Source organism: Brachyistius frenatus, unplaced genomic scaffold, assembly GCF_029030835.1.
Source record: "Brachyistius frenatus isolate BFR_SWC_R1_liver_20210118 unplaced genomic scaffold, ASM2903083v1 Contig_83, whole genome shotgun sequence".
NCBI classification, from domain to species: domain Eukaryota; kingdom Metazoa; phylum Chordata; class Actinopteri; family Embiotocidae; genus Brachyistius; species Brachyistius frenatus.
The window spans coordinates 511,154-536,389 of record NW_027210682.1 but is presented as its reverse complement, the minus strand read 5'-3'; the positions used below and the strand labels follow the sequence as shown (position 1 = coordinate 536,389).

The following is a 25,236-nucleotide window of genomic DNA, read 5'->3' as shown; positions in this document are numbered from 1 at the left end:
TCTAAACACACATTATTAACTAAATTATTCAGCAGACAATCTCAGAATTTGCTTCACATGGTTTTATTCAAATGCAAGGGCAAGGTTGTAAATAAAAAAATGATTTGAATAAATGAAAATGGTAGGACAAAAGGCAAAAAGGTATTCTTGGAACAGTTTGTCAATACACTACGGTGTAAAAACAACTGCAATGTTTAGTCAATCCATTGTTTTAGTCAATCAAATCTGAATTGACTCACCCTCGAAGCTGTTTCATCCTTTCATTCTCTTTTCTTGTGTTTCTCTATTTTAATATTGCACTTGTCAAGTGACTGACTGGTATTTAGACAAAGGGTCATATGGTCAGCCTGTATGGAAAACAGGCCTCTATAGAAAACGTTCAGAAACAAACATGATTTGGCTGGAAACGCTTTGGGAAAAAAAACAGGATACAAACAAAGTAATAAAATCCAATGAAAAGTCAGAGTTCTCTGAGAGACAAACTGTGTAAAGTTACTTGTAGATAAAGGTAAGTGTAAAAGATGTGACGGTCAGTCAGGCGAGAGATAGTTGGTTCAAAGGTGCCACCTTCAGAGCTCACAAAACTTTTGAGCCCACTGTTGGCCATTATTTAGAGATGTAACATAAACCTTGCACGAACATCTTTTGGGAAACATTGTCCTGGTCAGTTACGGAGACATTAAGTCAGTAAAGGTCTGAATTAGGTCAGGGTTAGATCTTGGTCTCATGCTACATGATGAGGGTACCATGGAAGAACATTGTGCTGATAATTACAGAAGGCGAGTGCCTCAGCTTCGCTCTGCCTGGAAAATATGAAACCCTCCAAAGCACTGAACTATTTTCAAGCAGTGACATGTACTGTACATCCGTGCCTGTTCTTTCCTGCATTAATGTCTGCCTCATGATTAATCTGTGAGCGGCTCTCAACACAAGCATAAGAGGAAAAGCACAAATCTTTGCATCAAAGCTGTCTTAAGTTCATGCTGAAGCTCCTCCTACTCAGAGTTTGGTTCATCAATTCACATCCTTTCGCTTCATGTTATGTTTGTGTGAATTACTGCACTGCTCAGCATCCCACTGGTCATCCCAGACTCTCCTTCCATTATTTAGTTCCAATGTCACAAGTTGTTCAGTGCTTTTAAACGTACTCCACTACTACAGATATACTACAGATATATGTTCCACCAGTGATTAAAACAAAACGTTTACTGTACAGATAAAGCGATTCAGAATTTGTGTTGTGTATGATCAAAGTTCTGAAACCATGTCTGAAACAAATACATGTCAGAAGAGGCTGTGAGAGGATTCACTTTGCCACTGAAATGTTTAGCTGTGAATTTAGAGTGAGAGTCCATGTGTGCACTTGCAACACTGTGAGTAACCGACCTCCTACTGTGTGCTTCTGCCCACTGAGCGTAGAGAAAGAAATTAGAGAAGATGCAATAAAGGGGAGGAGAGAGAGTGAAAAAATATGGCAGGAAAAGCTGCATCAATCACGACCGCCTGCTCTACAGCTAACACTGACTCCCTACAGCGCTCAGAGAATCGAGCCCACATACAATCCATCATTCAAACAAGCGTGACCGGTTTTCGCAGCTCTTCCGTAACTATCCCACATACGAAGTTTGTGAATCACCGCCCAAGTCTGCCCACGCTTTACAAAGACTATTGACACGAACTGTGACCTCCACCTCGCTAAAGAACCTATGCCAATGACCCCTCTTCTAATCCTCTCCTACTGTATGTGCCCAGCTTCAGATTAGATGATGTTGTTAGATATGGCAAATCATGATGAATCTACTGTATATCTCCCACCAGTGTAGCCGTATGCTGTGGTGGAACAGATGGGTCGATACATATTCCCTCACCCAGAGACGGGGTGAGAGTCGGGGGGTGGTCAAGGCCTGAAGAGGACAAGAGTGGGGGAGGGGCACAAATCTGGCGTCACAGACTAAAGGATTTATAATATTTGTCTGATTAGACAAGCAGTGGCCCTTATTCTGTCTGAGGCTACCACACCCACATGAGACAGGACAAAACCAGAAGGACAACATAGTGAGGCTCAGTCAGAGTCCACTGGCTGATAAAAATAGCAAAGAGGTGATGTTTGATGGTGTGATGGTTCAAAATTTGCACAGTAAATCCAGTGATCCCAGGGTGAGTCATTGTATAATCGTCTTTTCCTTTTTCATTCTCTCACATGATGTCAAATTAGCAACCACACCCATTACATGTTTTCATCGCAGTGACAGTTTCTCTCAGCACTCAGAACTTTTCATATATAGTTTTCAGTTTCACTAATAAGTGTCGGTGCAGTGTGTTGGTGAAACATGTCATATGCAGAGATTTTAAACAGTACAGTTGATCAAAATTAAAACAAGAGATAAAAAAAAATGGCAACAGTACAATCTGATTACAAGAATAAAACCACAGTGACAAACAATAGAAATGAAGACACAACTCATGTCCTACATGATGGTGAATGTAGTGTGAAAAACATATGAACAGATTGACCATAGACCTTTGGAGCATTTGGTGAGTTGGTGACAATTGGTATGACTCTGGCCTTGGCATAGTCACTGGGTACATGTGTGACTGGGCTGTGCGTGCTTGAATGAGTGAGTAACACTGTGTGTTTGTGTGTGTTTACAGTACAGCGCAGCACTCTACAGTGCAGTACAGTACAGTGTGTGCAGTGCCAGAGGGTGCAATCATCTGTGTGCGTGTTATTTGTTGAGCCGAGAACCCTAGCTGTCCCAGTCAGGGCCGGCCAGCCCGTCGTCATCTGAGTCAGACTCTGGCGAGGCCTCCTTGATGCGGCGCAGCGCCTCGTGAATGCTCCTGGTCAGGGGGTCGGTGGAGGCAGGGAGCTCTCCTTTGTCTTTCTTCTCATTACTTGGGATGCGCCTAAGTTTGACCCCCTTGCGAATCTGAGCCAGGATGCTGTTGGGGTCGTCGTCACCGTTTACAGGAGGCAGGGAACGCTGGTCGACCTTCTTCAGATGGAAGGTGCCTCTCTTCAGGGAGGCAAGCACCTCATCCATGGGTGAGCTCACTATATGTAGGGAGAGGAAGACAGACAGTGATTGGCTACTTATAATGAATAAAGTAATGAGCCCAGACAAAATATTATATTACTTAGTGGTCCCAGTACCTCTCCTGCTGTCAGCGTCAAACTCAGGGGTCTTCCTCAGCTTTTTGCGGGCGCTCATCAGTTGGCTGCTGTCAAAAAAGCGAGGGATGAACGGGCCGAGCTGAGAGAGCTCTTCTGCTGCACTCTTCCCATCAGCCTTCTGCCCATGACGGCCCGGGCTCCCAGACGGTGACAACTCCTCCTTCGTTGGCAGGGGAGGTGGAGGGGGTGGTGGAGGAGGGGACGCTAGCAGTGAGGACAAGGAGCAGGGAGAGCAGGAGGAGTCTGCGGTACTGGGAACCGGCAGAGGAGGAAGTGATGCCGTGAGGGCTGTGACGGGCTGAGTGGTGAGCGTGGAGCCGGGGCTGGGGTCCGTCTGCACGCTGGTGCTCAGACACAGCAGCTGGCCCTGCGTCTGGACGCGGACCGGGTCCACACGCTCCTCCCGCTCACTCACGCTACTCAACTCCATGCTTCTTCCTCGCTCTCTTTTTCTGTTGTGAGCCACACGTAGCCGAGTGGACTTCAGGATCACCTGACCCGGGTACCGCTGGAGAAAGACACAAAGATAAACAGGAGTCAATCAGTAAGAAAAAAATTAAGCATGCTGAGATGCGTTCAGTTAATAGGAGGGCACGTACCTGTTTGAAAGTGCGTAGTCTGTCTAGAGTTCTTTGCCTCTCCTGACTTACTCTGCTGCTCCTCCTCTCCTCATCTTCCTCATCGTCATTTTTCAGCTGGAAAATGGGGAGGTTTAGAGCAGGAGGATGCTGATACTGCTTTGATGGTATACACTAACATGATGATAAAAAAAACCTTTACCTGTAAGACATGGTGGGATGCAGAGTCTTTGTGGAAGGTTTGACGTTTCTGCTGTTTCTTAGTGTGGTTGGATACGCAGATCTCCTGCGGAAACATGGGTGAAAAAAACAAAACATCAACACACGGATACACACAGAATCAAATAAACTGCTGCCTCAAAAACTTGTAAGTCAGTGTCATACATCATATTTCAACATATACGAGGGTGGGTCAAAAACTTCAGAGACTGTTCTTGTGTTGTGTTCAGTGTACAGCACTATAATGTGCACAGAGCAGGAGGGAGCAGTAGCCTTCTTGAGTAAATATGAGTAAGTATACGAAGTTTGATCAACATCAGAATCTAAGTTACGCATTTTTGTGACGACTGATCCTAGCGTGTCGGCCATTTCACCATGAAACTTGAGCAGAGAGTGTACATTCAAATTTTTGTCAAATCTTAAGGGAGCAGAAAAAAGTTGCAGGGAGCCAAATCTGGTGGGTAGGAGTGATGTGGGATAACAATTGTCTTGATGAGACATTTTTTGTCTTTTCAACTTGCTGTGAGCAAACGAAATCACCAATGCACCCATGCCGGTGGTCACAAAAACACGGGTAACTCAGATGCTTATGTTGATTGACTTAGAAAACATTCTAACGAAGGTTATAGCTTCTCCCTGCTCCGTGTACGTCGCAGTGCTGCGCACCATTAGCGCACAACTGCAGCAGTTTGTATTATTTTGATCCCCCTTTGTACATTGGTTTAGAGACATTTACTGTGCCTTTCAAATTTTGCTGTAGTTAATATTCAAAGCTTTTGTGTCTACAATTACCTCTGCTTGGACATTAAGCCCAGTCGAACACAGAACACACTCCATTTTACATATTGAATAGGACATACGAACAGCGTGTGGAATCCAGGATACACGAATGAAAACAAGAGTGATTAAAGGACACACACCCGCTTGTTCCTGAGGTAGGAGCGTTTGGCAGTGATGCGCCCCCTTCTTGCCTCCAGCTGTCGAGCGCTGACCTGAAGTCTGCGCAGCTCTTCTCTCTCTGCAGTATCATTCTCTGTAATGTCATCCGCACTTTCAAAGGTGTCATAGTACACCACCTCATCCTGACGCTCTGAAAGCATACATACATTAACACGTAGCCTTATGTGGACGCACAGCGGTACATATCTTTCATGTGCTTGACAGACACTGCACACTGTTAATGTACAGCATGATAACTGAGACGGTCTTGTAGCAGGTTTATGTGCAGTCAACAGTATAGAATAGATTGCAAAATGTAGTGTCGTGTCACGATAATGCAAGGGGCTCATCTTGTAAGCAAACTTTGCCCAAAAATTAGCATGTAAATGAATTCAAAATACCTGTCATCTGTCTGCGAATGCTGTCTAGTTGAGCGGTGAGGAGCAGCTCTTCACACTGTAGTATCTCAGCCTGGATGTCATACAGTTGGAGCTGAAGCGCATAGTACTGTGTCTCCATGTGGTCCAAGAGGGCCATCGCATCCTCGCTGCTACACAGACTCCGCATCTGAACGGACAGATCAAAAAACAACGGTCATGAAAACAACTGGGTGTCCCTGTTGGTATGTGCATGTTTGTTTCACATGCTTTTGATTGTACTACCACACCTCATCTCGAAGTGTGTGCTTCCTCTGCTCCAGACAGATCTCCCTGGCTCTCTGGAGCTGTAGGGTTTCCTTTGCGACGGAGTAGCGCAGTCTCTCCATGCGCTCCACCGCCACTGTCCATGAGGATTTACCAAACTTACGCTGGTCCACTTTCATGCGCTCGTACACCCCTACGTACGAGGACAAAACACAACGAACAGGTGGCTGAATGAAACTTCCACACAGTTAAACATGACGTTTGCTCTTGTGAGAGCGAGTCACAAATAGTTGTGTCCTCTGGTACAGTGAGTGGCCTTGTCAACCACAATTTATTCTCCTTTAACGTGATGACCAAAGTCTGACAGGAGTAAAGGTCTCTACGATAACATAGAGAGGAGACATCTATTGGCCACATTTGGATATTACAACTTCTATCTTTTCTGTCTGCACTTGAAGCCACTAACTGACTTCATTTTTGATCTGATAAGTGTCAGACAATAAATGGATCAGTCAGTGGTGGAGGAAAAACTGGGATAAGCAGGCTCATTGTAGAGTAACTGCACAGACAGAATCTGCTGGCACAGCTGTTAGATCAATAGGTTGTCCTTGTTTCCTCCTGTCCCTGTCAAAGCATGGTTGTCTGCAGTGCCTCATTAAATCCAAATCACATTAGCCCTGTGATTCAAAACCACACACAGGTCAATAGCACGCCAATGCTGCTGCTATATGTGAGTGTGTGATTTTTCAAAGTCAATCCTCTGCTGCTCTCTTGACTTGCCATTGGCAGTGACAGTCATGGCATGTCGTACCTTTCTGAGCTCTGGCAGTGATCTCAAAGTATTTTACAGTAAACTCCTGGATGCTGAGGACTGCCTCCTGAGCTTTCTTCTGCCAGTCGCAGTCCTCCTTTTTTAGAGCTTCAATTCGCCTTGGACCCATGTAGTCATTCTCCATGGAAATCTGATGAGAGAGGACAAATACATTTGTGTCAGCAAGACTAAAGAGGTCACACCTCAGTGAGAGATTGAACAGATTTAGTTTAGTCCATTTCTTGAAAAATGTACACATGGGGTATATGTACATGTGGGATTTAGCAGACTGTATACTCTGCTGGATGAGTTATTAAATGATTTCATCTGAAGAGATAAAAAAAAATAAAGAATGGTGGATCCTATGAACACAACATAGCCAGTGCAGTCTCACGGGGCAATTAGAGGCACATTCATAAAAGTCCAGACCCAGAACACAACACTGCTTCTTTCTCTTTTGAGATTCAGAGTGTTTGGTGGTTGGAACCACAAATGTCACACACATTACTGCATTACTGCCGCTTAGTGGCAGAAGTGAGTGGCCTGAAAAAAACTGATAGAAATGGTTTCTCTGAATGAGTCAAACCGTCATTAGGTGGTGGTTAATATGACAGTTCAGTTCATCAAATGGCTGCATACTATGAGAAACAGGATAAGTTATAAATACACTCTATCACAATGGTTTCACCACATAGAGCAGGCCTGGAGAGGGAGCTGCACTCCAACACATGGCAGCAAAGGCAATTGTCATGGAAATTCTTCTTCTTTGTCAGTTGCAGTTTGCCTGTGCAGGTTACCATATGCACACTCAAAGGCACATGCATACAACTGTTCAAACTTCTTTTTTGTGGGACTAATGGTGCTGACGGATGTGCCCCAAAGGAAATCAATGTCAAAGAATTTAAGATTGAAGAATGTCTATAGTTGTAGTCTGTTTATTTAGAGAAAATATAAAATGATGTAAAGCGATTATTTAAACATTTATAAACAAACTGATTTATAAACCAAACAATTAAGCCTGTTATATTTCAGTGTTACACATTATCCTTCAATTATTGCGCTGCAGAGCCATTCTCTAAGGAGTAAATAACTACAAATGGAATATGACATTACTATCTATCCAGACTAACACAGACAAAATCTTTGGCAATTAACTGAATGATCAACATAGCTAAGGTTGACTAAAATAATATTTAATTAAAGAAAAAAAATCGGAAAAGTTACCCATCAAATGTTCAAGGGGAAAACAGAATGGGCCTATGCAGCACACAAGACAGCAAAGGTTACAGAGGAGCTACCATCTGACCCTACATAACCCTGCTGCAGCTCAGCTCACGGCACTAGTCAGCAGTAGTTCTGATGTCAGAGTGCCAGCACTCATTCCTTTGATTTGAATTTCTTTCTGCATTTCTATACATTGTTTAATTCTAGAATTGTTTACATCCAATGATTGTGGATCCACTTTTACATACAATTAACAAAAAAATTAAACACTCTTTAGATTTACTGAGAGGCCATCTTGTGCCCTTGTCAATACACAAGACAATAGGTTATAAGGAAATATAACTGTTTCACAAGAACACCTCAAAAACTGTTTGGACTGATGGTGCTCCCTGAAATCACACTGTCTCAGTTATATATGTGGGATTCATCAATATGTTTCATATGTATCAACATTTCTTTATTATCAACATTTTCTTAATGCCAAAACTTAGATTGCTGACAGTTGAAAGAACTTTTATTTTCTTCTTGCTTGTTAGACCCAGTTACCTTCCTAGTTTACCATTTGACACAACAACCTTTTTTTTTTTCCATCCAATCATATCTTTCTGATAACTAACTGGCAAAATGTGAGAATGTTGATAAATCTCTGAAATCTTGGTTTACAAGAAAAAATGTCTTAGAGGAAAGAACATATTCTGTATAGATATTACATGGAGAGTACAAATATATTATCTTCTCAACGTGTTACTTTTCTCTGGATATTGAAAAGTAAAAATTGCCTTAATGTAAAAAATAAACTGTGAACACGTGTGCACACCTGGCAGCTGATACAATTTCCAAAATTAACTATTATCCAAACATGCTGGATCATATGAAATATAAAAATAATGTCAAATAATGAAGAATTTGAAAGAACAACACAAAGAAGTGACCAGCAAAAGGAAAAAGGAAAAATTCAGAGGAAGAAGAGCTACAAAAAGCTTTGCTGTGCTTGAACTACTGGCACTGTAGGCTATAAATAGACCTGGAAGTATGAGTTTAAAGCTCCCTCTCACCTCCCCATGTGGCTAGATGGTTCCATGGTGTAATGGTTAGCACTCTGGACTCTGAATCCAGCGATCCGAGTTCAAATCTCGGTGGGACCTGCTTGTTTTGCAACCCTTTTGTCTTCCTTTCGGGCAAACCCTCACAGGACTCCCCTTGTGCTGACATGTTTGTGAGCTAATTTAATGAACTGCAGTAAAAACCAAAGAGTGCAACCACAGAGAGGCGGAAAGGAAGGCAGTGTGATCCAACAAAAAACAACTGAGTGCTGAAGAAGTGATTTGACAGTAAGCGCAAACATGGATGACTGTCTGACCTGCTACTAGCAGAGTGGGTCAAAGTCTGTCATAGTTTCCATGTTTGAGCTAAAAAATAACATATTTGGGGTGTGATCTGTCTCACTGACCTTTATTTTGTATTTAACACCAATTGTGTACGCGTGATAATCCACTAAAACCAAAAATATTTTCCTCACATTAAAAACAATACACAATATGCTGCTGGTATCATTGTCTTTAGCGGAAACTGGAGGTTCTCACCTCCCCTGAGTCGCTGCAACTGACAACATTTATTCAGCCACACCTAAAATGGAGAGCTTAACTTTGCTCTCCATCTTTCCATTCCTGCTGATTCCAGTAGGTCAGCACCAACCTGTATCTGCAGTAAACCTATAGGATCACATAAAACATGATTAATTCATGTCTCTGTGAGACTGTAGGAAATTGGAGATTCCCGGGGCTCCATTTCAGCTGACAGCATACCACTCAAGCCACACGTGCCACATCCCATCAGTGCTTCACATACGGAGGAAAATGGATAAAACTGTGAAATGCTGTGTGTTCTGCTATGCGACGGATGTTAGGGGGTAATGCGATACTGAAAGTCTTCTTGCTGATGGGCTGCTTGTGAGTCGGGGAGCTAAATATAAATGTGCCATCAGTACTGCAATGATTGAACAAAGCTTTTCCACCATTTATCCATTCACCAGCCTCCCTCTTCCCTTCGCAATTAGACATGTGTCATCTTGCTCCCACAGTGTTGCATCTTATCAGAATATACAAGATAATTTGTCTTACATGATGAATTATAGTCAAACATTTACATTTACACTGATGCACACATACACACACATAGCCAGCCCTATTTTAAGATGCATGAGAATGTCCTGCGACCATCAATTGTGTTTTCTGACTCTTCCACATCAGTGCCAGTGGAGAAATAAACTGAATCCAGTTCCATCTGCATAATAGCTGACTTCCCAACTATGCTGGTAAAGCATAGAATCTAAGTAACCTCTATGGCCAGACAAAACACATGGTTCATATGATCTGCAACAACCGTCTTCGTCATATTTTCTGTATTTTATCCTCATTGGATGTCTTTTTGGAAGTACTCTGTATCATTTTTGAACAACTGAAATCAACTGTTTATCTATGTTTGTGTGTATACCACAAATCTTGCCAGTAGACCATCGTGACTCAGAGGGCTTGTCAAGTACAAATTATGTTCTAGCGACAAATTCCTAAATCTGTCCAGATTTACACGGCAAACCTAAAACAGAAGCTTACCTTTATCTGCTGTCTGCGTAGCATTGCTAGTTCCCTCATGTCTCTGAAGGGCTGCAGCAGGTACTGGTACAGCTGCGTGGAGGCCTCCAGCAGACCTCCGTAGGCCTGGTCTTCTTCCTCATACAGCTGTAACAGCTCCACCATACTGTCCATGGCCTTGTGCTTCTCCAGCAGCTGCATCACATACACACAAGAAGTTACTTTTACAATTGCAAACAACTTCCAGACTATCAGAAATAATAAGTAAGACCCTGATAAAAAGGCATTTGCCAATATCCATATTAAAAGTAGCGGGAGATAGGGGCTTAAAATACATCCCAAAAAATTGGAAGCAAAATTTTTTTTTATTAAATAAAAAAAAAGTGCGTACTGAGCCGATTGTAAGTAGCTGTAATCGGATCAGATGAAATGCAATGTGTTTTCCAACTGGCATTGTGAGTATACAAAGGTGAGAAGAACATACTTAAACACATCTTTTACAGTCACTCAGCACTAAGTAAAAACTTTCACTTTGCTGTGCAACTATGAGGATGCTTTGTATAACTGCAAATAATGGGAGTATATCTGACTGCAGTTTGTCAGCGCATAGACCATGGCTGAGTTAGCCGAGCCGTTCCTGCTGCTGGGAATAAGATCAATACACGCACATTTTTGCCAGACTGATCAATCCTGTAGGCTACCAGCAAACACTAAAATAGACACTAACTCAGCCCTCAAATGGAGTGGGAGGATCGATAGGTCAGCCTGTGTTTATGTATATGAATGTGAGTGCGCGTGTGAAATCCTACAACACAACAGCAGCAAGTGTGTTTAAATGAACTAGAGCCTTGTCACTGCCAACAGAAGAGCTCAGGCTGTGATAAAGAACTGAATAAGATCAGTGCATCTTCCTCCACCGTCAAGATGAATACTCCTTCAAGCGAAACTGACAAACATTTATTGAAACAATTGGAGTAAATTAGCTCTAGCTGGTTGCTGCACTTTGTGTCAGACGAATGGCTCTGCTGTTTGATGGTTGTTTGGCTCAGGAAGGGCTGCAACGCTTCCTGTCTTTGGCTTTCTGTCTTTTTTTTTTATTCTAAATATGTGTGTGTGTCTCTGAGCTGTGCAGGGAGTAATGGCAGTGGGTGTGGGACTGAGTGGGTGGAATGACATGTGGGTTATTCGTCTAATACTTCTCGCAGCCTTTTCCCACTGCCAAAAGCAGAGCAGAGAGGAAACGCCTCGGCCAGGAAATCATGTAAACACATTCTTTCTTACTTTTCCAAAAGACAGTAAGCTTACAAACAGATATAAAATGTATCATCATGTGACCTCGCTGTCCATACAGTACTGCTGGAGACATGACCTTCTATTCTTTTTAAAAGCATTCATCTTGACTGCTAGATAAGAGTCATAATAAACATGGGATGCAAGTAAATATGTAAATATTCAGTAATTTTACTGTATAATAACTTTTTTTTAAATGACTGAATGCAGCACTCACATGGTGAATGAATATGTTCATATTAGAAGAAATGGTTCAACTAAAATGGTGTTTTCTTGGTCAAAACTCCATGTATCAGAAAGATATTTATTCCATAAATACAGGTGACACTGAAAGTTGATCAACCACCCACTGTAATAGCTGGGAGTAATGCTGTGATGCTAATAACTGAACACTCTTCCATTAAAAGTCTGTCTCACTGCTGCTCTCTCAGAGGACTTCTTGCACTGTCTGGCTCCACGAGTCAAGGATGCATTAATCCACCACCATTGATTACCAGGACAATGTGAGAGCCAATGAGCATCAGTATAATGTCTGTTTATATTAAGAGCAGTTAATCAATCACATAGCGGCTACTGGTTTGTAAGAAGAGCAGGTCTGGAGGGTGTATGGAGTCTGGAGCTCATCCTCACCGTTTGTCGGAGTCTGTGTCATGGATACATTATTTAAATTTGGTGCAAGTGTTTGAATATATCATATACATATAGACATGTTTAATAGAGATATTAATTAGTATTATAACTTCAATACCTCTTTTGTAACTATATAATGCATGTAGAGCTCATATTCTCTACCACACATCGGCTGTACTGATAAACAAAATAAGTGCAGAAACTTCAAAACATCTTTGTTGTGTGGAGGTTGTGCGTGATAAATCACAACATAGTTTTACAACATTTGCGGGAATAATAATATTATTTTGTTATGTTTTCACCACATGAAGAAGTCTCACTAAATTCATACATTTCTGTGGCCATCAAGACTGATGCTTTTTCACTTCCCTCTGAGCCACAATGAAACCATAGGATGTGCATTCTTGACTTTTATGAATGCTGATTTGTTGAATAACAATGCTGTTTTCGAAGAGAAATATTGCAGCAATAACAAGCCTTACGGAGCACATCTTTCCTGAATCATAAATTTGTCCCAAAATATATTGTCTTTTTCTGAGAAAGATCTATGCATTTTCACCTATATATTCTCCAACTAACAAAGCCTGATGCACAGTGGGAACAAAAGACAGAAATCTAATAACATGGAAGGCCACAGTTAGGTATATGGTGACTGAATAATAAGCATGCTGCAGTTAAATATTGACAGCAGGTAAAGTCATGGTAGCGGGGGCTTTCAGAGAAGATGACTTTGCACATTATTTCGCCATGCCAAGTCTAAAGGTAAAGAAGGGCTTGAAATGTGTTTGTGTGTGGGACCCTCTCAGCTGTGTAAGCAGCAGACAGCAGACATGCAGAGAGGATAATATTCCACAGACAACGCTCTTACAGTTTTTACAAAATCTTCTCTCACCGGCTGGCCAGAGAAGTTGGTCCCTCCACCATATTTAAAGCTACTTCTTCCTAGGAATGGAGCACTTTCCTTGTCAGCGCTCTCACCAGTGTCCAGTTATTGGCTGTATGCTTGTCTTGCCTAAGTGATCATAGAGGTTACATTGTGTTATGCCTTCTTCTACAGTAACTTCCTGTGGCCTCCGTTTCTCCCAGAATACAGTTCTTTTCATGCTTTGGGGCATGCATGCAAAGCAAGATGACTTTTATTGTTTGATAAAAGTGCACATGTTGACCTTAGGCTGGATGGCTGACAGACTTATGCAGAGAGAATAATGTACACCAAGTTCAATGGAATCTCTGTGAAGTTTGGTGACTACACAGCCATTCATTGTTATTTAGATGGTCCAGACAACTCCATTCAGTTACCCAAAGATGTTGTGTGAATAAAAACCTTATTTCTCATTTAAGAAATTATACAATTAAAGTGATTTTTCAAATATATTTATTTTGTGGTTATATAAATTATAAATATTATCAGGCCAGTATCATATTGTTTACCTTATCTGAGTAACATGCTGCATTATTTTGTACTTATGTTCTGAATGTCTATTAAAATCCCATGTACCTCAGATTAAAGGCTCACGCATCATACTTCCTGACAACCATTCATCATGTTGCACAGCCTCCAGCAGTCTGGTCAGTACTGTTGGTGTTCCAGATGTGCAGACGACGCACACAGTGTCCGTATGGAGGTGATACAGTGGGAGGATGACTAAAACTCACCTCTTGCAGATGTTTTGATTCACGATTGAGCACCTCCTCGTACCCGGACTGCCTCAGCTCGCTCAGGCTCTCGTAGTACTCATCCGGGTCGTCATTTTCTGTGAAGAGAACCTGTGAAAGGATCTTCCACCGACAGGTATCGAGCGCGTGACCCAGGTACACCTGTAAACTGCAACACAGCTCGTCCATTTCGGTTTCGGATAGTTCCGCCGGGCCGAAGAGCACCGTCCACATCCCGGCCGGTTCCTCCGGAAACACCGGGAGGCAGGGCTCCAAGACCGAGTTCACCGAGCACAGTTGCTGGTGGATCGCCCGAAGGTCCTGAAAGGAGAAGAGTCCAGCCCAGCTGCAGTCCTCCCTGCTCAGACTGTCCAGCTCCTCCAGGTCCAGGCCGTCCAGGGAGGGAGACAGCTGGTCCCCTCTCAGTGATTTTAACATCTCGGTGTCGGGACTAACCGGGGAAGCCGCAGATTTAATCACCGTCTGGATTTTGACAGGACTTGGCTTAGGTGGCAGCACGGACTTAGTTTTAGGGCTGCATCCTTTAGCCGCAGCCTCAGTGGCTCCTTTGCCAGGGCTCCTGGACACTTTATCCCTGACGGCACTTTCGGGCCATTTTGTTTTGTCCCCATCCAGGCTAGTCACCTCCGCCGAAGGGTCCCTACCAAAGCTTCTCCTCTGAACCGTCCTGTTGTGACACGTAATGGCAAATTTACCCTCCACTTCATTCCAAGCGACGATAAAAACAAATTTATGCCTCTCCTTCTCCTCAAACGCATTGGGGCGAACGGCTACCCAGCCCGACTCCAGATTATCCTCCATAGTGAAGGACATTTCTGCAAAGTGATGATAAAGATACAGGCGACGGAAGATACGCTAGTTACGAGTAGGATGCAGCGTAGTAAAACGGGCTGCGTTACACAGTTATAACAAACAAAAAAAACAAAAAATCAAAAAAAATAAAACGTTTTCTCTCCGACGGTATTCTGCTGGAGGGGCTACCCTGCTTCGCTCAAGCGGATGAATTTGGAGCAGTGCGGTGTCATGTCCTATCTCTGGTCCACCTGCCTTCAACTCGGATGTCCGCCCCGTCGGTCCCAGCCTGCAGCCGTTCGCTTCGGGTCACCGACCGCACAAGACTCGGACGCCTAACAAGGCGACCGAGTGTTTACCAGAGCGACGGTCGATCCGCCTGTCAGCTGGGTTCCGTTATTCTCGACCCCTCGGCTCCAGACCTCCCCTCTAATCATGAAATCCAAAAAACAGCGCATCGTAATTCATCGGACTGCGGCCATACGGGAGCGCGGCGAAGGCTTTTGTCCAATGGCGTTGTCAGAAAGGTGAGCATCGTCTCCAAACTCACAACATTACCATGTTTTCTTCATCGTTTTGCCCCAACACATCACAAAACGATGACACCTTCAAGTGCTGCGAGAAATGTCGAAATTCCAAAACACACGCGTTTCATGGCATACAAATATCTAAATAGGAGGACGAGTTAACACTGTAGGTTTATTCAGAAAACATAAAACTGCATGCATATCCGAAAACCACTCTCTTTTCGAGTTCGTCACCCCATGAAAAATGTTTGGCGTTTTTGACTGAGCAATGCCAAATGCCATTTTGCTGCCAAAACTCGATCAATATGAAACAAGTAATGTTACAAATGCTTTTATTGTTACAGGCCATCCTCTTGGAAGTAGTCACGATCAAGCTGCATTTTAGCAAAATAGCGCAAAGAGTAAATTGAGATAATTCTGTTCTGACAGCATTTGAAGGCAACATTAGAATCTTAATTTGAGCAGGGCACGCAGGGACGTGCTGACGTTCAGGGTCGAGCAGCGTGGGATGTTTTGCAAGTAAATAGATGTACTGCACCAAGAACAATCGGATATGCATGAAAAATAAAAAAAAAAATAAAAAAAAAGCTCGTTTCGAAATAAATAAATTTGGAAATAAATGAATATCAGTAAACTCTAACAATTAAATAAATACCACATATGGTGCTTTCAGCTCATAAAAAGCTTATTCTATTTCCAGAAAGCCCTGAAATTATGGGATATTAAACAGTTTTACCAGCCAACCATCTATCCCAGCTTATCCCTCTAAACGGAGGACTGGAACCTGTCCCAGCTGAGTAAGAGAGGCGGGGAACATCATGTTCAGGTCACCAGTCAATCACAGGGCTGACAGAGAGTCAGACCACCATTTAAAACTTACATTCACACCTACATCAGCATTTTAGAGTTTCCACTTAATCTAACTTGCAGATTTACCAGCCACTATGAAGACAAATGCATTATTGATGAGATGTAATCTAAAAATAATTGATCCCAAAACCAATAAAGTGATCCTGAACAAATAAATGTAGTATAAAAAAATGTCAGGTAGCCACAGAAAGATGCCCTAAGCCATCTGGTTCAGTGAAGAGCTGTGGGAGAGAGCCGCCATTGAACAGTGCTTATTGTTTATGCACATTGGCTGGAGCGTTTCGGAGGACAGGAATGCAAAATGTCAATCTCCTTTAATGGTCACAGCCTTGAGACAGATAAAAGTGAATCCCTCACCAGCCACTGGTGGCATTACTTTTAATGATGCTAAGAGAAATGGCTTATTAAGAGTTTACTTCTGCTTCAATGAGCCTGGACCATGATCTTTAGCACAGTTTGTTTGCATTGTTAAATAGAGCCCTGGTGTCCCTCTCAAATTCAGTAGCTTTTTACCAAATGTATTTCTTTATTAACATATTATAAAGACACTGACACAAACATTTGGGGGTTCCTGACATATCACGTTCACAAGAAAGGGAGGGACATGAGGTCACAGTAATCTTGACCTTTGAATCAGTTCATCCTAAAGTCTAAATTAAGGTTAGTACCAAATATGAAGAAATTCCTAGAAGATATTGTGTTCATGAGAATTGGATGGCCAGATGAATAACCTGAAACATGCCTTATCTAATCCAACCCTCATGTGAAAGCATTAGCTTTGGTAGATACTGTAATAACAATAATAGCAGTGAAAGGCTACTTCACATGGGAATAGAAAATGTTTGCCATTCAGAATAAAAGCAGAGCAGCAGAAGTTTTGTGTACTTCAAAGTAAAAGTTTGACTCCCCTCCTCCCCCCAACTTTTTTTTTTTCTCAGACATTTGTGACCCACTCAACATTGCAAACCACCAGTTGAGGACGATGGGTAACATTTATTAACATACAGTACAGTCAACAAAATCCACCAACATGAATACAACTTAAACTGAAACTTAGTTAGTAAAATCAGCTAAAAAACTTAAAATTCTCGAGTAAATTGAAACTACCAGAAGATTTGTAGCATTAAATTAAGACAGTTTGGTTTGATTTGCTTACAACATTTAGTGTTATTAAATTATTTTGTAATTTTTTTTGTGTTGATTCAACCCATTTTGTCATCATTATCATATGCTGTGTCTGATTTATTCAATGTCATTTCTGTTGTCACTGATGCCTGCTCTGTTCTATCCAGGTCTTGTTGCTGCTGCTCTCCCTGTCTTAGGCTTTCCATGTAAGCACATCAAAGGGTAGGGAGGTCCCAGAACAGAGCCATAACACCAAATGTAACCAATGCACATGCAATAAAAACTTTCTTTGACTAAAGTGGTTTGTGACTGAACTAAATTGAGCAAGTGTAAAAATTTCAATACAAGTGATTATGTCGGTATGTTAAACTTCAGCTGTTGTTCATAATTGTCAGCTGGTGTGGTCATGGAAGGGCATGTGGGACGTCCCGAAGCAGGCAAGAGGTTCTCCCAGTACTCTCGACGAGCCCTAAGACAAAAGTTTTTGCTTAGTAAGTTATAATTCTAAAACTGTACTGTCTTCTGTCCAAATGTTTAATTTTGAAGCCTGAAATGAAAAGAGCTGACTCATATTTACAGTCGCTGTGTTTCTGTTCAGTCTTACCTGGCCCTGACCCAGGGTTTAGTGTGCATCTCCAGAGCAGATCCCCAGAGTCCGTGCTTCTCTGAAGCTGGTGGGAGGAATCCTCTCTCTGCAGCCAGCTCTTCTGCTAGAGCTCTGATATGGTATGGCTCAAATCCACAGCAGCCACCAATGTAGCGAATTCCTGCATTGTAAGCCTCTCTGGCATATTTATGGATGTCCCAGCGGGTCATTGCTCTGGTCTCCAGTGCTGAGAGGAAAGAGGAGTAAAATATTTATGTCAGGGCATTTTGTTAGAGGTGCTTTCATCAATCTACACAGTATATGAGGAGTTTAATGCATGCACTCTACATTTATATACCTGACTTGTTAAGACCTATGTTGAATATACAAATACAGTTTGTAAACTAAAAAAAAAAAAACACATTCCTGTTATTATTTAAAATGCATACGTGAATAACAGCAAATGTGCATTTATACACATATTCATTGTTTTGAATTCTTCAAACCTTATTGATATTTTTGCCATATTTTTGAGACATTTGCATTTTTTAGTTGGTCATTTTTCATTATTTTGCACAAAAAAGTATAGCAATGCGAACCAAAAGGGTACTCAGGTAGGCTGGTGTATCCACCAATGTTGCACTCTGGTGTGTGAAAGCCCAGCGGCTGGATCATGAAATGCGCTTTAAGACCAGCCCCCTCCAATCCCTTTTTCATCAGCTTGACTGTACGAACACACGTGAGAGGGTCCAGGTGGCAGTTTACTCCAACAATGTCTGCTCCTGCACATAGATATAAACATTTAGAAGAACAAATTCAGCAAAGAGCTGCCACATACGATCTAAAAACTTCACAAGTTAGGGTACCAGCTTTGACCAGCCTGACGGCACACTCCCCAACTGGGACTCCATCCATATCTCCATGAGGGGAGATGCACAGTGTTGCAGCCACAGTTTTACCGCTGGTTTTCAGCACTTCCACTGCCCACACTGCCTCTTCCACATGATCAACAAACTGCAGGAAAAATGTGCACTGAATCATCAAAACCGTCTCTGCATATGGATACTATTTATGTACAGCTACTGTACACAAGGTGCTGCTCTTACCTCCACTATGAGGAAATCAATGTCCTTTTTGAGAAAGTCATCCATTTGTTTCTTAAAGATGGCTTTGACCTCAGTCTCACTGTGGCTCTTCACATAACAGGGAGTCTTAGACACGCACCCAGCGACCAGTGCACCACCCTCATTGGCCACCTCTCTGGCCAGGTCGCAGGCTGCCTCATTGATCTGGGCCCCCTGAATCAGATGAAAAAAGATTGAGGTGATAATGTAAGGATGACTTTTACCATCTCATGATTTTCTAATGTAATTGCTTTTTTTGTTTTGTTATGGCCCGGCTCGGTGACCATAACAAATGACTAGGCACACGGAGGATTAAACTAAGATCATGTGTTTATTTAATCAAAAATGAACAAACGTGTCTAAAGAACGGTTCTAACCAAAATGCTTAGCAAAGAAAACATGCTGTCCAGGGAACTATAGCAACGTGAAACTCAAAAGGTCTGGCACAGCTTGACGTAGTGCCAGGGGAACAGAAGTCCCCAGACTGTTGGAGGTGGCGGCTTTTAAGCAACCTGGAGACAGTGGCTAGCTGCCTCCAGTCGCTCTGATGACTCCACAGCCAATCCAGGAACCAGTGGTGCTGGAAAACAGAAACAAAGGAGAACACACAAGCCCTAGTAGAGGAGTAGAGGCCCCTGTGGCCATAACAGTTTTACTAACAGTAATGTTGGCGACATTGCCACTGATCTCCAGTTTATCCTCGCTGCAGTAGAAGGTGAATGTCTGCAGCACATTGGCTCCTGCTCTCAGAAACTCCCTGTGCAGCTGCCGCACTGAAAGAGACACAAATGACTTGAATCAATGCGAAAAAACAGACAAAAATACATTATTTAACACATACGGTGTTACTTTGATAAAGGACAGAGTCTTTGACATGTACCTGCTTCGGGATGTTCCACCGCAGCCTCTGGTGTCCAGTCTCCTGCCTTCACATAGCCACGGCGCTCCAGCTGCAGCACATAACCTCCATCTCCTATGATCACCTCCCCAGCATTTAGGCGCTCTAAAATACCCTGAAAGAACACATACAAACACAAACACAATCAAGACTACAGAACAAAAACACTCAAATTTGTGCACGGACATCTCTTCTGATGTCCAATTACTGATATTATTTATAGTCTCAATAAGTAGACCAACATGGTATACATTGCATTTTCTACGATTTCTTTGAGATAATATTGAAGACGTTTCCAAGCATAGACTGAACAGCATGTAGCCTATAAAACACCTTGCTCTTCCACAGAGCATGACCTGATGCGACTTCTTTAGATTTTCCTACCCACTTGAAAGGGAAGGGTGAGGCGAGAGGGATTCAGTGGGTTGCAATCTGCAATCTCACCACAGGGTACAACTAAATCCTACACAATGCTCCTTTAAAATCAACCCAGTCAAATCAAATCATCTCTGAGAAAACTAATAAAAGTATGATAAATAAACCTCAAATCTGCAGCTAATATTCTATGTGTTGTTATTTATGTTTTATTATAATATATTCCGATTAGAATAAAGAGCACACACACCATGTACCATCTGCATGGTGTTTACAGAGTTGTTAATTAACTTGGATGCAATAGACTTTCCCCTTTGACTTCTGTCCAAAAGCAGCAGCAATAATATGGCAATGTTTCACCTTTTCCTGTTGTAAAATGTTGCATTACACATTCAATTACTTGACTGTGGATTAAATGGCAAATTTCAAGTAATTCCAGTTTAATATTAAAATGTTGGTCACACTGGTATGTTGGCAAAACGTGTGAGAATGGTGAGATCCAACACAAATTGTTAAACAGGGCACAGTTTACAAAACGAACAGCTAACATCAATGCCATTATTAATTTCTTTGTAGAAGAAGGATCTTTGAGGAATAATAGCGATGAATGACCTTAAGAGACGCCTGCTTTAACACACACCTTTCTCTTCTTGCTCTCCATGGCTGTCACCACCTCGGACTGCAATATTCAGCCTGCACAGACAGCAACGGGCACGTCACACTGAAATGATCACAATAATCTCGCGAGATTAAGAGCAGGCTATATTAAAGAAAGTTTAGCAGCGACAGAGTGTTTTGTTTCGTACGATATGTACATGAATTGACCCTGGACGACGATTGTTTCTATCCCTGAACTTTATGAACGTACCTGTGATATACAACACGCTCTATTATCAGGAAGGCGAACTTTACACACGCTGCATCTGTATATACAACCTAACGCTGTCACTCTGGACCAATCACAGTTAAGCACGGGTCCTCAGCCAATAGGAACGGTTGTAGCCATGTCATTATCGTAACTGTCATCAACACGTCTCATCCGTACAGTCTATGCGAATATTACACAATGAACGCTACCCAGACCTGTGTTCTTGTAATGCCTGCATGTTTATTATCATACACAGTTTAAAAATATATATATAAATGCATGCACAGCTGCTGCCTTCCTCCGAAAACAACGTCTCCCTCCTCGGCTTTCCGGGCGAGATGATCATATAAAATGAGTAAAAACAAAACAGTAGATTTAGAGCCAGCTGTGTATGGACGTGAATATGCTGAAATATATGCTGTGCTATTGTTATCTCAAACCACACACTTTTGTGAGGTGTTTTGAAACAGCTGCCACCATAAACACAACATCTGAATATGAAATTTCGCACTAGCAGGGCTTTTACACACAAGCAGCAACGTTTCGGCCTCAGACTCTGAGATCACAAACTCACGCTGCCGGATAAATGAATCCACAAAACACAGACCTAAATGAGATAACTGTGAGGAATCACAACTTGTGTGCCTAAAAACACTTAATGCAATAAATTCAACAGGCAGCAGAGAACTTTGAAAAATAATTTACTTACCAATAGACATCCTCATCACTGTCGTTTTGCGACTTTCCGCACTCGGTCGTTTATGGAGTAAAAAACGAAGCAGCACGACACACATCCACTTATTCATACAAAGTTATTGAAATTTTGAGTGTTTCCATTTGATTTTTGTTTCCCCCATATGAAAACACCTTTCTCTTCGTAATCTCAGCCAGCAGGGTGCGCTGCATGATTTATTTGGAGACAGACAGAGCAGGCGCGTCATAATACGTCACTTCCTGGCGGGGAGCTGGTGTTGTTTTCAATCTGAATGCGAATCCAGCAACCAGAAATAGCGCCGCGCAAAACGTCTCAACAAAGCGCGTCTTACAAGGGATGAAAACGCTTGAAAAGAGAGTCCCAGATTTTCAAACTTTATTTAGCAGTCACAACAACGGAGGCTCGTTTATGTACCAGTGAAGTGGCAGTTTAGTGGCGCTGCGTTTATTTGAATTAAAGCAACGTTGACCGCATTCAAAAAAGGTGAGATGTTTTAAAAGGCCTACGTAGTGTAATCGTTTAGTTTATGCCTGCTTAAAGTAAGCTGGTAACGTGTTAAGATAATGAACCCCTGGATATTTTCACTTGACTATTACATGTATTACATTTGACTAACGTGCGCGATCTCGTGAATCCAGCTGCTTCGCAAGGTAAACAGCTGTTTACTACCTCCTTTGTAAATTAAGTTTTTTTTTTTTTTTTTACATACAACACTTATACTTACACCACTAAGAATTATTGTAGATAAACGTTATCCAAGACCTTGTAAAGCAGCTTTTAAGGTCTCCTTATGTATTGATGCAATACTAAACACAATTATTGAATACAATATAGCATGATATATCTAATTGTGGGTGAGCCACCCACACCCACTGAGTCACTGTTTCCATTCATGTAGACTCGATCATTCGTTTCAGACAGCTGTATTGCCACTTTCAGATTAAACTTTTCTCTAATTTGACATTCAGTATCTTTTTCAATCATGTTTTTCTTCGATATTAGTTTTAAAACTAAAGATTTTCAGTAGCATGTGAGTATAGCTTTTTATTTTGGATCAAAACAAGGTGGTCTCTCACAAACTTTCTCTTTGTCCCTCCAGGCACCTTCACACACTGCTTAGTGATGGACCCATCCAACAACGAGGGGATCCTTAATCACACGATGGAGACTGTGATGCTGAATGAAGCACCTGCTCCTCACAGCTCCACCGGACAGAAGGAAGCCGCTCCTCCAGACATGCTCAGGTTCTTACTCTTCATCTGCCTTAAAACATCTTCCATATCTCTAGAACTCGTCCTGTTATTGATGAATCACATCCCAACACCAGTGTTTAAGATCAACTTTAATCTAGTGTTATCATGCACATTACCTCTTGTCAAAGACAGTTCCTTTCTTTTCAGAATAAAACAGCAGATGTCCAACCAGTGTTTTCAGATGGAAGTACAGCTTCAAGCAGGTAAATAATAAGGTCCATTATTTCCATCAAACTGTATATCCAGTATGTCCAAAACATTTATTTCAAGTTGCCCACAACAGGAAAAAGTGAAAGATCGTGCAGCACATCTGAAGTAGAGAGAGACTTGTGAGTATTTGAAATTTATTTCGATATGGATCCAGAATTTAAGCCAAATGTTATATGTCAGTGAATTTCAGAACTTAAAGTCTTTATACATGTTTTTGTACTAACTGTTGCAGGCCAGATTACATTGATGTGCTTGAAAGGGCAAAGACGCTTAATTTTAACAGCGCGTTGTCACTGCACAGGTAAACAGATGCTTTCATTTTTATTTTTGTTGTTGTATTATCATAAAAAAGAAAATATGAAATTAAGGCAGTGAACTTTTATTTGGTTAAAACTGACAAATCATTGCTTTAACTGGTGTCTTTCAGAATGCAAATGTGGAGCGCGATTGGAGAAAAGATGAAACTGGCTGATTCAGAAACAGAGTAAGTCCATTCACAACATATTGAAACAACCTACATGCATCTATTTTGGATATTTTGATAATTGTGTCAAACCCTTGTGTTGTCCTCAGTGCCCTGAAGGCCATAGGTGATCACTGCATGGCTCTTTGTTCTCGCATAAAACAACTTCAGCAAGTAAGTAGCCTCGTCATCCATTATGTATCAATCATTCCAGTGTTTGCGTTGTTATTGCCATTCTTAAAAAAAAAATTTGCCTATAAAATAGTTTTGACATCAGATAAAATGGTTTGTTGTTAGTATATTTGAAAGGAGGAATTTATTCTTAAAGTCGACAGCTAATGCTTCATTGCAAGGATGGCTGTTGTGAAGTTAAAGCGCTACATCAAATTGATAGTGTTTCATACTCAAATCCTTCTTGATTTTCAACAGGAGACAAGAAATCTTCAAGATGAAATTACAGAAATACAGAAGCAAAGACTTGGTATGTTGCAAAGAGAAGAAATTCAAAGACCTTTGGTGATGGAGTTTTTTCCCTGCTCTGTGTGCTTGACAAATGACTAACAATGGGTTCTCACACTGGTCATGTATGAATTTATATTAGCTAACTGTTCTGACAATATGTTAAGTTAGTCTCTGATATGTTTTGTGTGTAGATATGAAACGGCTCACACATGATAAAATGAAAACAATCGAAGATTTGACTTCAAAGAAGGAGCACCCAGATACACAGATGCACAAAGCTGCGTTGGAGAAAGGCAAAGCAAACCTGGAGAAATATAAAAAGATGGCCATCATGACACAGAACGTCCTCAGGGTAAATTCTGCCGAAACTGTAACAGAAAAGTCATCGTCTGTTGGTACAATGTTTGAGAACGGTTCATGCATTCGACAAAAATAGTAGATAGTGAATTAATGTGTGTTTTTTCTCTTCAGGGCATCCTCTTGGCCTGTAAAGTCAACTGGCTGGATGATCCCAAACTTCGAGGCATCGCCATGACACTGGAGGAGTTTCCTATCTCTGACTAGAGAAAGAATTAATTGATCTCAATTACTTTTCTGTATTTTATTGTGAAATAAACAATCTAACTGTTAAAACTAGTATTTGTTTTGTTTGGAAAATAGTCCCGCTCCCACTAGAGGCTTACCCGTGAAGTGAGGAAAATGTTTAAATCTACTGCACATCATGTTAGTATGATGGCGTACTTGGGACAATATCAAATACAAAGAAAGAAATGGAGACGGGGTAATATTTCAAGTTTAAAGTTGTAAATTTATTAACAACAAAAATAATGTGTTGCTCTGGCGATCAGACAAGTGTCAAAAAAATGGATGAATAGATTCTCAGAGATTACATCATAAATATGCAAGAATAAACTCTGTTTTCTCCTGACTACGCCCCACAGCAGTGTCCATTCATAGTCCTGATGCCTATGATAATGTAGTGAATCTGGGCTAAAGTCAAGAGTGTCTATTGCTAAATCCAGTTTCAAAGTATAATTTGATTAGGTCATCCCATGCAGGCATAATACACAGCAAGCGGTGGCATTTGTGGTTTGATAAGGTTGCTCCAACCTTGCAAAGTGAGGTGATGTTTGAGTTGTTTAAAATGCGGCACCTTTCGTAGAGGTTGGTGCCGGAGGTAAGCACACTCT

The 25,236-nt window shown here is 41.6% G+C and overlaps 3 protein-coding genes and 1 non-coding gene across 9 annotated transcripts; 2 read left to right on the top strand and 2 right to left on the bottom strand.

Annotated features, from left to right (window-relative positions):
- Positions 1-47: 47 nt before the first annotated feature.
- Positions 48-14,596, bottom strand: LOC138627207 (junction-mediating and -regulatory protein-like). 2 transcript variants are annotated; one of them, XM_069709390.1, is made up of 10 exons: positions 13,758-14,596; positions 10,203-10,376; positions 6,367-6,517; positions 5,579-5,748; positions 5,313-5,478; positions 4,893-5,062; positions 3,956-4,039; positions 3,775-3,870; positions 3,155-3,683; positions 48-3,055 (listed from the first exon to the last, which is right to left on the bottom strand). In XM_069709390.1, the coding sequence occupies exons 1-10, from the start codon at positions 14,589-14,591 to the stop codon at positions 2,748-2,750; spliced, it is 2,682 nt and encodes an 893-aa protein (XP_069565491.1). In that variant the 5' UTR covers positions 14,592-14,596; the 3' UTR covers positions 48-2,747. The 2 variants fall into 2 exon arrangements, with proteins under 2 accessions (XP_069565491.1, XP_069565492.1); XM_069709391.1 differs by having other exon boundaries at positions 4,893-5,005.
- trnaq-cug (transfer RNA glutamine (anticodon CUG)) lies at positions 8,664-8,735 on the top strand. Its single transcript has one exon. It is a non-coding gene; the product is annotated as a tRNA-Gln (tRNA).
- A 2,344-nt stretch (positions 14,597-16,940) lies between the features above and the next one.
- LOC138627213 (betaine--homocysteine S-methyltransferase 1-like) lies at positions 16,941-21,822 on the bottom strand. 4 transcript variants are annotated; one of them, XM_069709405.1, is made up of 9 exons: positions 21,653-21,822; positions 20,716-20,796; positions 19,683-19,815; positions 19,463-19,575; positions 18,785-18,976; positions 18,545-18,692; positions 18,278-18,460; positions 17,697-17,925; positions 16,941-17,561 (listed from the first exon to the last, which is right to left on the bottom strand). In XM_069709405.1, the coding sequence occupies exons 2-9, from the start codon at positions 20,734-20,736 to the stop codon at positions 17,444-17,446; spliced, it is 1,137 nt and encodes a 378-aa protein (XP_069565506.1). In that variant the 5' UTR covers positions 20,737-20,796; positions 21,653-21,822; the 3' UTR covers positions 16,941-17,443. The 4 variants fall into 4 exon arrangements, with proteins under 4 accessions (XP_069565506.1, XP_069565505.1, XP_069565509.1 ...); XM_069709404.1 differs by having other exon boundaries at positions 20,716-20,768; XM_069709408.1 differs by lacking the exon at positions 21,653-21,822 and adding an exon at positions 20,944-21,032 and having other exon boundaries at positions 20,716-20,768.
- Positions 21,823-21,949: 127 nt separating this feature from the next.
- On the top strand, positions 21,950-24,665 carry cenph (centromere protein H). Of its 2 annotated transcripts, none has more exons than XM_069709465.1 (10): positions 21,950-22,141; positions 22,758-22,902; positions 23,059-23,114; positions 23,195-23,240; positions 23,354-23,422; positions 23,549-23,605; positions 23,695-23,758; positions 24,014-24,065; positions 24,238-24,398; positions 24,518-24,665. In XM_069709465.1, the coding sequence occupies exons 2-10, from the start codon at positions 22,781-22,783 to the stop codon at positions 24,608-24,610; spliced, it is 720 nt and encodes a 239-aa protein (XP_069565566.1). In that variant the 5' UTR covers positions 21,950-22,141; positions 22,758-22,780; the 3' UTR covers positions 24,611-24,665. The 2 variants fall into 2 exon arrangements, with proteins under 2 accessions (XP_069565566.1, XP_069565567.1); XM_069709466.1 differs by lacking the exon at positions 21,950-22,141 and adding an exon at positions 22,204-22,308.
- Positions 24,666-25,236: the final 571 nt, after the last annotated feature.